At 38.4% G+C, this 14,022-nt stretch overlaps 1 protein-coding gene across 1 annotated transcript in view; it reads right to left on the bottom strand.

The window, feature by feature from the left end:
* The window catches only part of LOC126455972 (uncharacterized protein C18orf63-like), a 136,831-nt gene extending 133,134 nt beyond the window's left edge, over nucleotides 1–3,697 (bottom strand). Inside the window, exon 1 of the mRNA XM_050091729.1 lies at nucleotides 3,522–3,697. Coding sequence (XP_049947686.1) covers nucleotides 3,522–3,697 — 176 coding nt within the window. The remainder of the gene's footprint in view (nucleotides 1–3,521) is intronic.
* Nucleotides 3,698–14,022: the final 10,325 nt, after the last annotated feature.

Genomic DNA, 14,022 nt, shown 5'->3' with positions numbered 1-14,022 from the left:
TGCTTGGCCTGCTGCATGACCATAAGAAGTTCCATCTCTCATTGCACCAATGTTTTAAGCAGAGACTCCATTTCACAAGAAGATGCGAAAAGCAACCACACAATGAGGCATATGAAAAAATGACCCTACTAGTCGCAAATGTGTTCTGACCACAAGAACAAGCAGATAATAACAAACACAGGATTTTACTATGCCTAGAATACATGTATGAAGAGACTCTTCTCAGGGAGTGACTCCACTACTAGCCTGATAAACAGAGATCAAATGTCAACGTACAAGTGACAGTGAGGATGGCCAGGCCCAATTGTATGAGTCGTCAGCTGGCCGGTAGAGTGCACGGCGGAGAGGCTGCACGCACATCCAAGAGGGCACTCTCTGCTGGTGCTAGCATCTTCTGACTTCTGTAGTGCGCCATACAACTGTGCATCCAGATAGTGAGTGTGGAATCTACAAGTGTCACTGCATTTACAACAAACATAATGCAGGAACAAGTTTCAATACATTTCCTAGGACCACTGAACACATTTTAGAATTTTTTTTTTTAAAGTATTACAAGTAGTACCAGCAATTTGTAAAAAGATCAAGGAAAGAACTTTTCAGTACAGGTATCAGACTATCTCCAGAAAAAAAATGGAACATCTACAAAACAGCCAAATGAGCAATGATAATTTTCATAGCATAAATAGAATCAGTACAAGAGCATATTCAGAAAAAAATATCTCTTGTGAAAGAGACAGTTCAGATGATAAAGTAAAATCAGTTCAAAAATTTGAAGACAGAGGGACAGACAAAGAAGTCACAAAAATTACATTATTCTTTATGAATGAAAACCACACAACACTGGTGTAATATTCTACAATATTTATTGTTTATTTCACAAACTGGTTATTGGCTGTTAATGATGTAACAGCTAACAACCGGTTTGTGAAATAAATAATAAATATTGTAGAATATTATACTAGTGTTGTGTGTGTTATTATTCATAATGTATAAAAATTCTACCAAGAACAGACAGAACAGTCAATCAATGTGATGTCTTTCCTATTAACCTTCTGCATACCAAGTGGGGTACTGTGGGACCACAACATGACTAGTTCATTCTTTATAGCTGCTTGAATTAGTTTATATTTTTCAGACTATGCGATCTTGTTAGACTATCCCCATTAAACACTACCATTGTTGTAATTTTAAAGTAAATTTATCTATACAAAAAATGGATATGTTTATTTGAGTCCTTTGGAACCTTGCTTGGGATTCTGTGTGACAAGAATACACACATGTATAAACAGCCATTGTAGAAAGTTATACTGGTGCAAGTGTGAAATGAATGTTTTAAATTTTATTGCAATGTTGTGTGTAATAAGTTTCAGTCAAATACTTTTCTCTGTTATTTGTTTTCTTCAGTTCTGACACTATAGCATATTTTGTTGCGAAACGTACATGTTGAAAATGCTAAAGTTACAGAATAAATATGATTTACACAATTAATGAGATCTAGAAGAAGTAATGCACATAACAGAAGTAGAATTAGAACCAGGACATAGTGATGTGGAGTCTTTGTGTTCAGAAACAGAACACAATGTGGAAGATGTTGAAAATGTTATAGAAAAAAAGCAACTGATGGGATTCAGATCTTGGAGGGACCTACAAATACAAGAAAAATGTAATGATATGACAATCAGTGTATACAAAACCAAGTAGGTATCGGAAACAGGTTATGTTTTTTTTCTTAATCTAGCAGTCTCATAATGACTACCAGGAGCCTGTCTTCAGTTGTGGACTCTTTCATGTTGTTCATCACACCTAAAATAGCAGACAAAGCTGTAAAATACACAAACAAAACAGCAGAGACAGTTTATAATTTACTGAATGTAACTCACTCTACTAACAAATGTAAGAGGATCCCTACAAGTACAACAGAAACGTCAGGTTTCACAGGGCTCCTTGTAAGAGTGGGGGCACTAAAAGCTAAAACACAGCCACTTTCTATGTTATGATCCATGGACCCCTTGTACCAAAGGAAAATATTCCCAGCTTTATTTTCGAGAAATCTGACAGAAGTGGAGCAAGATTAATCAGCTTTCATTAGGAAGTGTACTTAGTTTAGAGTCTTTCATAAGAATGGAGGAGGGGGGGCAAGAGGAGTGGGGACAATGGATTTCCGTTAATCCCCTATTAGGTTAATTTCAGATTGATCCTACTAATAACTACCAACAACGGAAGAGTGACCCTTAATGTCAACATAATGAAAACACATAAAACATTGACACAGTCGAATTTCAGCTTAATGACATCACTGTAAAGCTGTAAAGAAACAAAGGATTAACATAGAAATTACTCAAACAAAACATGAGCAGTTACCACGGAAATCTCTGTAAGATATTCCCTTATACAGATGTTTATTGAGCTGTCAACGGACATATTAAACAATGAAACTGGTAATTTAATCCTTGTAGAATGAACAGAAAATTAAAACTGTATTTTATTAGTTACTCCTACTAATAATTATTTGATCACTTTGAGTCAATAGTTGAAAACAGCATAACTACAAACAATGTTCACTGCAAACACGTTCTTAGACTTCTGATGTAATAATATAACAAGTCGTAATGGTTAAACTGCAACTACTTAATATCTTAGTAAGGCTTGTTTCACAGCAACTTTCCCCTGGTATTTAGACTGTGTCTCTTGACGCCTCTACGGGGACTATCAGTAAATAGCACTATATTGATTGTCAATACAGGGTACTGAATTAAGTTACCACTGTGGCCTTCACTTATTATTATTGTGTATGCCTATCCTGACTTGCCCCAGATCCTTGTAAATAGGACTTCACCGACCGTTAATACAGGGTGCCGAATTTCACTATGGTTTTGATTTATTAATATGTAGGGGTGTCCAAACTTGCTTCAGATGCCTGAAGCACCCCGCGCCCACGCAAGACGTAACAATTTAAGCACGTCGCTAACTTGTCTAAGTCGTAAGACATGACCCACCATATTCATTCAGCGGATAGCGGTACATCGACGGCTTCTTTTCAACCAACACTCCATTATGGGCTGCTACTGTTGAGCAGTTGTTAGCTTCGCGTGTCTGTCACCTACACCGCAACTGACAAATGACAGTGGCAAAGAAGTAGAATGCTTAAAGCCTTTTAATTAAGTGAGTAACTCGATGCTAAATAAAATTTTAATGGCACACGCGATCTATCCTATCGATTAAACTAATAAATTAATTTCGTGTTTACTGACATCCGTATTATATCGGAAATGTATACAGGCATCAGCTACAAGACACACCATCTGCGCTTCAGGATGTCTCTACACAAATTGTTCAATAATGTGTTGTGATTTAATGTGTGCTTCGAAGCCGTCCTGTGAACAGATCTGGCGATGTTCGTTCTATGTTGCTGTCTTTTGATATCCAGTTTTCCGACTGTAGGATTATCGAGAAATCCGTTTATATGGTTTTAACACGGCAACCGACATTCATATCACTTATCAATGTTTGTACATGCTCACCTGCACTTCAGGATCTGCCACTGATAGTCCGATTTCGCGGAACTATCGCGCTTTTCCGAAACGTTGACCTTTGCAACTATGCAACAAAGGTCGCTAGGTTTCGGCACTGATGCAAAAACCACTACTCTGCTTCCATTTTCTTCTTCGGGCTTCATTGAAAGTGATTTGACAGGCATTTGAGGATATTTGTAGCAATGACGATCCAACGGTCCAAATGTTATTTGTCGAATGTTTCGTACTTCGCGGGTTACTTCTATTGGGCATAAAAAGAAGAATGACCAAAGACACTATGCGAAAGATACAAATATTTATGAACGAATGCACCTCTCGAAGGTGCGATTGTAGACACGTAACTTCGAATAACTGTTAGCCTAAAAATTTCGCTATGCATACACATTCAGAACAGTGCAACTGTTCTTTTATTATGTAAGCTACGAAGTGGAAGATAAAGCAAATCTGAGCTCTTGGGGGGTCTCTCAATGAATCCGTATATGAAGAAACGTATAGGTAACATCACTTACTTGTCTTCTTCCACAACAGGATCAGAGATGCCATTTTCTATCGTTGATAACTGTAGTTTTTGTTTGACAGTGCGACAGCCCAGGCAAATTAGCTCAAAGATGGTCACGCTGGCCAATAAATATGCGAATACTGGAAATAATTTTAATCGGTATTAGGCATCTCGAATAAGCGTTAAATCGGTTTGCGATGGCTTCTGGCTTGTGTTAAACTTTTAAGGGCCGAAAAACTACGAAGTCTTTGGATTTTGTACAGTTTTTCGCTTGCAACTCGGAAACAATACAGCCAACAGAAAATTCTTAAGACACCAAAACGAAAGAGCATAAAATTTCTTGTCGAATAATCTACTTAGAATCGGTTGAGCTGTTTACACAAAATCAATTGCAAACGATCAGCAATTTTAACCAACTTGGCTGATAATAAGTCTCGCTCATGTTCCAATGCCTTGTAACTCAGTGCCTACTTCATACAAAAATTTCCATCATATTCTGCGTAAAAAGAGCTCCTAAATTTTAAAATTCACGCATTCCTTTGCATAGATGCAAACAAAAATGTGAAATTATTCGTAGCGCTAAATTCCTGCTAAGACTTTTGAAAGACAAATCATATGCATTCGTCCAAATATTCAAATTCAAGGGCATTTTAGTTAGATACCTATCTACCTATGTAGTTAGCATGCTCGGCTAGCTGCACGGTCTAACGTGCTGCTTCCCGAGCGGGAAGGTATACCAGTCCTTGGCACGAATCCGCCCGGAAGATTTGAGTCGATGTCCGGTGTGCCGGCCAGCCTGTGAATGGTTTTTAAGGTGGTTTTCCATCTCCCTCGGTGAATGTGGGCTGGTTCCCCTTATTCTGCCTCAGTTACACTATGTCGGCGATTGCTGCATAAACAAGTTCTCCACGTATGCATACACCATCATTACTCTACCAAGGGAACATTTAAGCTTACACTCGTCTGGTATGAGACGTTTCCAGGGCTCAGGGTGGACTGCTGTGTCCTGTTGTGGGATTGTGGACCGCTGAGGGCTACGGCTAAACGAACCATCCATTGTTTCTAGGTCCGTGGTTCAATACACAATACCTAGGTTGTTGTTGTTGTTGTGGTCTTCAGTCCTGAGACTGGTTTGATGCAGCTCTCCATGCTACCCTATCCTGTGCAAGCTTTTTCATCTCCCAGTACCTACTGCAGGCTACATCCTTCTGAATCTGCTTAGTGTATTCATCTCTTGGTCTCCCTCTACGATTTTTACCCTCCACGCTGCCCTCCAATACTAAATTGGTGAGCCCTTGATGCCTCAGAACATGTCCTACCAACCGATCCCTTCTTCTGGTCAAGTTGTGCCACAAACTTCTCTTCTCCCCAATCCTATTCAATACTTCCTCATTAGTTATGTGATCTACCCATCTAATCTTCAGCATTCTTCTGTAGCACCACATTTCGAAAGCTTCTATTCTCTTCTTGTCCAAACTATTTATCGTCCATGTTTCACTTCCATACATGGATACACTCCATACGAATACTTTCAGAAATGACTTCCTGACACTTAAATCAATACTGGATGTTAACAAATTTCTCTTCTTCAGAAACGCTTTCCTTGCCATTGCCAGCCTACATTTTATATCCTCTCTACTTCGACCATCATCAGTTATTTTGCTCCCCAAATAGCAAAACTCCTTTACTACTTTAAGTGCCTCATGTCCTAATCTAATTCCCTCAGCATCACCCGACTTAATTAGACTACATTCCATTATCCTTGTTTTGCTTTTGTTGATGTTCATCTTATATCCTCCTTTCAAGACACTGTCCATTCCATTCAACTGCTCCTCCAAGTTCTTTGCTGTCTCTGACAGAATTACAATGTCATCGGCGAACCTCAAAGTTTTTATTTCTTCTCCATGAATTTTAATACCTACTCCGAATTTTTCTTTTGTTTCCTTTACTGCTTGCTCAATATACAGATTGAACAACATCGGGGAGAGGCTACAACCCTGTCTTACTCCCTTCCCAACCACTGCTTCCCTTTCATGTCCCTCGACTCTTATAACTGCCATCTGGTTTCTGTACAAATTGTAAATAGCCTTTCGCTCCCTGTATTTTACCCCTGCCACCTTTAGAATTTGAAAGAGAGTATTCCAGTCAACATTGTCAAAAGCTTTCTCTAAGTCTACAAATGCTAGAAACGTAGGTTTGCCTTTCCTTAATCTTTCTTCTAAGATAAGTCGTAAGGTCAGTACTGCCTCACGTGTTCCAGTGTTTCTACGGAATCCAAACTGATCTTCCCCGAGGTTGGCTTCTACTAGTTTTTCCATTCGTCTGTAAAGAATTCGTGTTAGTATTTTGCAGCTGTGACTTATTAAGCTGATAGTTCGGTAATTTTCACATCTGTCAACACCTGCTTTCTTTGGGATTGGAATTATTATATTCTTCTTGAAGTCTGAGGGTATTTCGCCTGTTTCATACATCTTGCTCACCAGATGGTAGAGTTTTGTCAGGACTGGCTCTCCCACGGCCGTCAGTAGTTCCAATGGAATATTGTCTACTCCGGGGGCCTTGTTTCGACTCAGGTCTTTCAGTGCTCTGTCAAACTCTTCACGCAGTATCATATCTCCCATTTCATCTTCATCTACATCCTCTTCCATTTCCATAATATTGTCCTCAAGTACATCGCCCTTGTATAGACTCTCTATATACTCCTTCCACCTTTCTGCTTTCCCTTCTTTGCTTAGAACTGGGTTTCCATCTGAGCTCTTGATATTCATACAAGTCGTTCTCTTATCTCCAAAGGTCTCTTTAATTTTCCTGTAGGCGGTATCTATCTTACCCCTAGTGAGATAGGCCTCTACATCCTTACATTTGGCCTGCTTAGCCATTTTGCACTTCCTGTCGATCTCATTTTTGAGACGTTTGTATTCCTTTTTGCCCGTTTCACTTACTGCATTTTTATATTTTCTCCTTTCATCAATTAAATTCAATATTTCTTCTGTTACCCAAGGATTTCTACTAGCCCTCGTCTTTTTACCTACTTGATCCTGTGCTGCCTTCACTACTTCATCCCTCAAAGCTACCCATTCTTCTTCTACTGTATTTATTTCCCCCATTCCTGTCAATTGCTCCCTTATGCTCTCCCTGAATCTCTGTACAACCTCTGGTTCTTTTAGTTTATCCAGGTCCCATCTCCTTAAATTCCCACCTTTTTGCAGTTTCTTCAGTTTTAATCTACAGGTCATAACCAATAGATTGTGGTCAGAGTCCACATCTGCCCCTGGAAATGTCTTACAATTTAAAACCTGGTTCCTAAATCTCTGTCTTACCATTATATAATCTATCTGATACCTTTTAGTATCTCCAGGGTTCTTCCATGTATACAACCTTCTTCCATGATTCTTAAACCAAGTGTTAGTTATGATTATGTTGTGTTCTGTGCAAAATTCGACCAGGCGGTTTCCTCTTTCATTTCTGTCCCCCAATCCATATTCACCTACTATGTTTCCTTCTCTCCCTTTTCCTACACTCGAATTCCAGTCACCCATGACTATTAAATTTTCGTCTCCCTTCACAATCTGAATAATTTCTTTTATTTCATCATACATTTCTTCAATTTCTTCGTCATCTGCAGAGCTAGTTGGCATATAAACTTGTACTACTGTAGTAGGCGTGGGCTTCGTATCTATCTTGGCCACAATAATGCGTTCACTATGCTGTTTGTAGTAGCTTACCCGCATTCCTATTTTCCTATTCATTATTAAACCTACTCCTGCATTACCCCTATTTGATTTTGTGTTTATAACCCTGTAGTCACCTGACCAGAAGTCTTGTTCCTCCTGCCACCGAACTTCACTAATTCCCACTATATCTAACTTCAACCTATCCATTTCCCTTTTTAAATTTTCTAACCTACCTGCCCGATTAAGGGATCTGACATTCCACGCTCCGATCCGTAGAACGCCAGTTTTCTTTCTCCTGATAACGACATCCTCTTGAGTAGTCCCCGCCCGGAGATCCGAATGGGGGACTATTTTACCTCCGGAATATTTTACCCAAGAGGACGCCATCATCATGTAATCATACAGTAAAGCTGCATGCCCTCGGGAAAAATTACGGCTGTAGTTTCCCCTTGCTTTCAGCCGTAATACCTAGGTAGTAAGGTCTAATTATTAATTTAATTTTTAAATTAGATAATTTACAGTGTTTTATATCAATTACTTGTGTTTGTGGTAATCATAAAAGGAGTATCTAATGTTACCTATTAATTTGTCTCCCTTTGTTGCTTTCAGAGAACCGGTTATGGAGAAAGAGAGCTGAATGACTGGCTATCTGGTGTATTCTACAATGACAAGTATGTGATTCATAGGCAACTTGTCTTGATATGGTGCACACTACTTGTCTCATATGTGGTGATGCAGTTGATAATCGTTAAGATAAGAGTACGATTAAGGAAAAGGCCCTGAATACCTTTGTTGATACCAGCAGAAGAAAAAGGCTATAGCGTCAGACATCTGTAATCACCCAGAAAAAGTGTTGACAACGTTTCTACACAAGGGAGTCAAATGTTCTCAAGGCCGAAAGACAAGTATAAAATCCAGAAAATGTCACAACAAATGAAATGAACAAGTTTGGCTTCAAGAAAGTATTATTTGTTTTTAGAGGAAGACGCCTGAAGAGACAGACAGTGTGCAGAAGAAAATGAACTTGGAGACAAAAAAAGAAAGCATAACAACAGTTGCTGCAGGCAGAGAATATGAATGAGGTGAGGGTATTTTACAGAGGCTCAGCATTGGAACAGATGTAGTAGCAGCAGAAGGAAAGAACTACAGTTCCGGTCACATGCATTTCTTCCTCCATTCCTTCAACAGCCTGAAGTTCAAATTAGTGATTTTATTGACCTCATAATCAAGAGGATGGAAGAAAATGACTTGTGTCAGTTGACAGTAGCAGACATTCTCCAAACAAATGAAGGAGTTGTTCCCAGAAAAAAGATATATACTTCTAAAGTTGTCTGGAATATTTAAAGATAATTGTGGTACTTAGAACCAAACAATTCAAAATCAGTAAATAATGTGCTTCCAAAACACAGGCTACAGCATCCAGACAAATAATTGGTATCAGTCCAAGTAAACTCACATGAATGAGAAACATATGCTGGCGGTGAAAGCAGCTGCAGAGATTATACATGAGGACATGAAGTGAGAAATATATTCTCTAGGTAAGTATCCCTTTCGAGATATGTTTTTAAGTAGTGTGAATGGAGACATCCCAGATTGTTTGACATTTACATTGGACATAGCAACCATTCCTGCTATTAAAAGAAAGGAAGATGGAGATAGGAAGGACAGAACTCAGCAAAAACTCCAGGCCATTGCACATTCACTGATATCAGTGATCTGACCAAAATCATTCATACCTCTAATCCTACTAGGGGTTGGTTCAAAAATGGTTCAAATGGCTCTGAGCACTATGGGACTTAACATCTTAGGTCATCAGTCCCCTAGAACTTAGAACTACTTCAACCTAACTAACCTAAGGACATCACACAACACCAAGCCATCACGAGGCAGAGAAAAATCCCTGACCCCGCCGGGAATCGAACCCGGAAACCCGGGTGTGGGAAGCGAGAATGCTACCGCATGACCACGAGCTGCGTGCCACTAGGGGTTGGAACTTTGTTATACAGGAAGTATGAATTGAGGCTCTGAGTGGATGTGCCTTCAGCCATGGGTTTCAGGAGTTCATATTGTGATGTGAGGAAATTTGAAGTTTTAACTCTTCAGCAGCCTCTTGATATCATAATCAAGAACCCATTTATACAATTCATTTTTGGCAACCCAGACATAAACATGGATACAACTGACGAGAATGACTCTTTTCATGCCATGGGGGCTATTCAGTGTTTTACTACCTATAGTCACTAGAATATAGCAGTATTACCCTGGAGCATTTCGATAAACCTAGTGACGGAGGTTTTGCTAGTGGAGTGGTGAAAGTAGTACTGCATAGATCTGCAGATGTGCTGTGTTAATACAAGAATAGAAGGACGCGATCAATTTATCTGGGTGGAATGAGTTTATGGAGAGAACAACATTTAGCCAGCCTTTCTGGACCTCTTGCATATTGTGCCTTCCATTTATAAGCATATCCACATTGGATGTTGATACCATCTATACAGATCTCAAAATAGCCACTAAAATATAAGGTGCAATGTCAAAAGTTCTGTTTTGTCACCTTGGACCAATTACTCTACATAAATGCAAGAACAATGGTTGTTTTGCATTGACCAGATAGTGAGCTGAGCAGTGTTATTGTGTGGCTTTGGATCTTCCATGTATTGACATCATTCATGGTTGTTATTGTATTCATAATGGATGGCAGTGTTTAATAGTCCTATCCCCAAAGTCCAATTAATTTATAACTATTGAAATGGTTTAATTTTAACAGTAACATTTCTTCATCTGTACTATCAGACATACAAATGGATATCAATATGCGATGGGAAATGGCACTGTATAACAGAAGTCTTATTGTTGGCTGTTGCATAAACTAGAAGACAATAATAATACTCATTTGCTATTTGAAAGAATTTCGTGTCTCACCTTGTCGTCTAATATATTTTGGGGTGTGATTCTTCAAGAGGCTCAGGTTTTAAATGTTTTATTGAAGACATTAATTGTAGATAATAAAGGATTGTGGTTTATTGTCAAGTTCAATGTATCGAACAAATCATATCTTTTTATAATCACTGATTTCGTAATTTGTGTTACTGCATTTCTTTTCTTCATTGTAGAGCTATAAAAATTGACTTATGTTTGACACTGTGTTGACACTTAACATCACTCCATTTTACAGGGAAATTAGTATAGCACCTCTTTTTACAACTGTCCTCTCTCCATAACTCTTCAAGACTACTACTCAAAGAATAAACAAAGATAGCACAACACAATGGTGCAAAGCCTCAAAGATGCATTCTTACAATAGTAATTTCCGTTTTTCTCACATTTATGGAAAATTTTAACAGTTTTTATTTTTTAGGGGTAGCGAAATGTTAAGATGGATTTTTCACAATGAAATATTTACAGGATAACTAGCCTTTTCCCTGTGGCTTCGCCTGCATATGTGTTTGATACAATACTGGCCATACCTCCTTCCAATCTCTCTGCCTACCTCTTTCTCTGTCACTCTATCTACCTCATCCTCAAATATCTGTCTATATCCTCCTACTCACTCTCTCTCTCTCTTCATCTCCTTCTCCTCCCTATCTCTATCTCCTCCTCCCTCTTCTCATTCTATCCCCTCATCAGTCCTCTCCCTATCTCCTTCTCTCCGTCTCTTTGACCATCTTTTTCTCTCTCTGTTTATCTCCTTCACCACCTCACTGTGGTGTCTACCTTCTGCTCTTCTGCGTTCTTTGTCTGTCTTCTCCTCCCCCACTCTCTGTCCTTCTCCTCCTTCCATCTCTGTCCCTACCTACCTTCCCCCTTTTTCCATCCATCCCCTCCTACCTCCCTCTCTTCCTATCAGGCTGATACTATTCCAACACAACACATCTGTTATTCATGGCAGCCTACAAGTCAGACACTTGAAAATCGTTTCTTGCCCCTTACGTAAAGGCTGCCTTCTATGGGGTTGGTAAGGCAGGCCGACGTTATTCCAACACAGCATTGAGCAGCCAATACTCCTACAAAATATGCCCACCATGTCGCCTGTATGTCAGGATCTGGAAAAAACAGGTTTTTGCCCGTATCTCTGCTCCAAATGGAGCTAGGAGGTTATAAATGCTACAGTGCTGATCTTCATGAGGCCTGCTGTTTCTGTGCTAAATTTGTTTGAAGTCGATCCAGGAGTTTGGGAGGAAAATTCGGATATACACACATACATTTTGCTTTACATATTTTTAAAAGTGAAAGATAAAATGAATTTTCAAAATATTATGGAAAATATGAACAAGAAAGAAATTTTAGGTAAATGTTTTTTTAATACAATATATCATTCCCAAAGGCTTTGTTATTGAATATGAAATTTGCAATTTTCGAAAAAATGTAGTTGAAAATTAGACTGACTCATAAATTTCGTCAATCAGAGTATGTATCGTAGTTAAATGTTGAAATGAGGTCCCTGTGATACAAATCCATGACAAGTGGTTTACAAGATTTGTTCGATGTTTCTTTCATCCCGGCGTCAACAAAAACCATGATGTCTGGATACTGCTATTCAAGAGGTGTAAGAGCTTATATTTTGGCTCAGCCTGGTAAAATTATTCAGTGAACAATGGAGAAATCACAAAAGGAGCATGAAGCACTATTATCTCTTCTTGATAACCTTGGAATTGATGAATTTGAGACGAATGACCCCAATGTGAAACGATTGATGAGAAAATTCAAAACACTGTCACCAAACTTAGAGGTAAAAAGCCCAGTTGCTAAACTATGGGTGGAAAATTTTCGTCTGGTTTCAGTACTTAAACAGTTCATTGAATCTGAGGGAAGTGGGAATTGGCAGTTGAAACTATCAAGCATAAAGAATATGATGCCTTATTTTCATGTAAGTGGCCACTTTAACAATGACAAAGCTAGCCAATTATACTAGGAGGATATGACAGAACTTGATAAAAGTCTCACGTTTACCAAATGCAAGCAATCTGTAACCAAATGATTTTTTTACCATCAGACAAATCTGAAAACACTGCTCAGGCATATGGTCAGACATGACCATTGAACAAGTCCTCATGAGGGCTATATTCGTATGTGCGGGCTAATCATAGCGGTAGGGGATTACACATGGAACTCTAGGTAAATGGATTATTGAAAGGCCAACAGCAGTAGACACTACACAATCAAAATGAGGAATTGTGTAGCGTATCACTTACTTCATCAGATCAACACATTTATACAACATTTCCTCAGATGAAGAGGACAACACTGTTGTAGTGAAATTCAGTAAATGGTTTGATTCTCATGATCCATGACCTCAAGGAACATCCATTACATGCTGCAGTAGTGGAGTGTTGGGAGTGGGGGTGATGACATCAACTCCCAAGTGATTTATGAAAAAGTTAATTAGTTAGTTTCGTGTTCCATGGATCATTTAGCATTATAAATTGCAATAGTGTGGAACGAGTCATTTTACATTCGCAAATTAATTTGAAAATGTGGTCACATACTGAACATTTATAAGCTTTATATTTCAAAAAGAAGAAAAAGATATACAGATATGAGATAGTAATTCCTACCCACCACCTTTTAAACATTACAGCAATAGAAATTTATCTACAGAATGGAAGGAGTTTTTGAGGGTAAACTTTTTCAGTTTGTTTTCAAATTTTGTGCTAAAGATAACTTTAATGCGGAGTAATGAATGTAAATCTTACTTCTGTTATTGTAATTGTATACAACATTGTTTCTTTTATACAGCTGTAGATTATTTACAACAAATGTGATGAGGGAATAAATACACTGTGAAGCAATAGTCACAATGCCCAACTCCTTAAACAGATGTATACAAGATGATCCTGCTTGAGTACCACATATTATTCTTACAACACGTTTTTAAACTATGAAGACTTTCTTCCTTAAGGCTGAGGTATTCCGCAACATTATTCCAAATGACATTATTGAATGAAAATATGCAAAACATGTCAACTTACTGATTTGTCTCTCCCCAAGATTTCCAATGATTCTAACTGCAAAAATGACTGAATTCAGTTGTTTTAGGAGTTTCAATATATGCCTTTTACAGTGTAAATTGTCATCAATGTGGACACTTATTGATTCTGAAGTTATTTGTTATTTCCTTGCCATGTGTTACATTTATCATTAGTGTATTACCCATATATGTGCAGAACTGAATATGTTATCCCTTTGTAAAACTGAGGGTGAGACTGTTTGCAGAACACCAGTTAATGATACTTTTAAGACCACTGTTTACCATTTCGTCTGTTACTGTATGCATGCTTGGACCGACATAGTCTAGAGTCTACTGGAAAAAGAACTT

Source organism: Schistocerca serialis, chromosome 2 (genome assembly GCF_023864345.2).
Source record: "Schistocerca serialis cubense isolate TAMUIC-IGC-003099 chromosome 2, iqSchSeri2.2, whole genome shotgun sequence".
Classification (NCBI taxonomy): domain Eukaryota; kingdom Metazoa; phylum Arthropoda; class Insecta; order Orthoptera; family Acrididae; genus Schistocerca; species Schistocerca serialis.
This window is presented reverse-complemented; position numbering and strand designations above follow the sequence as displayed.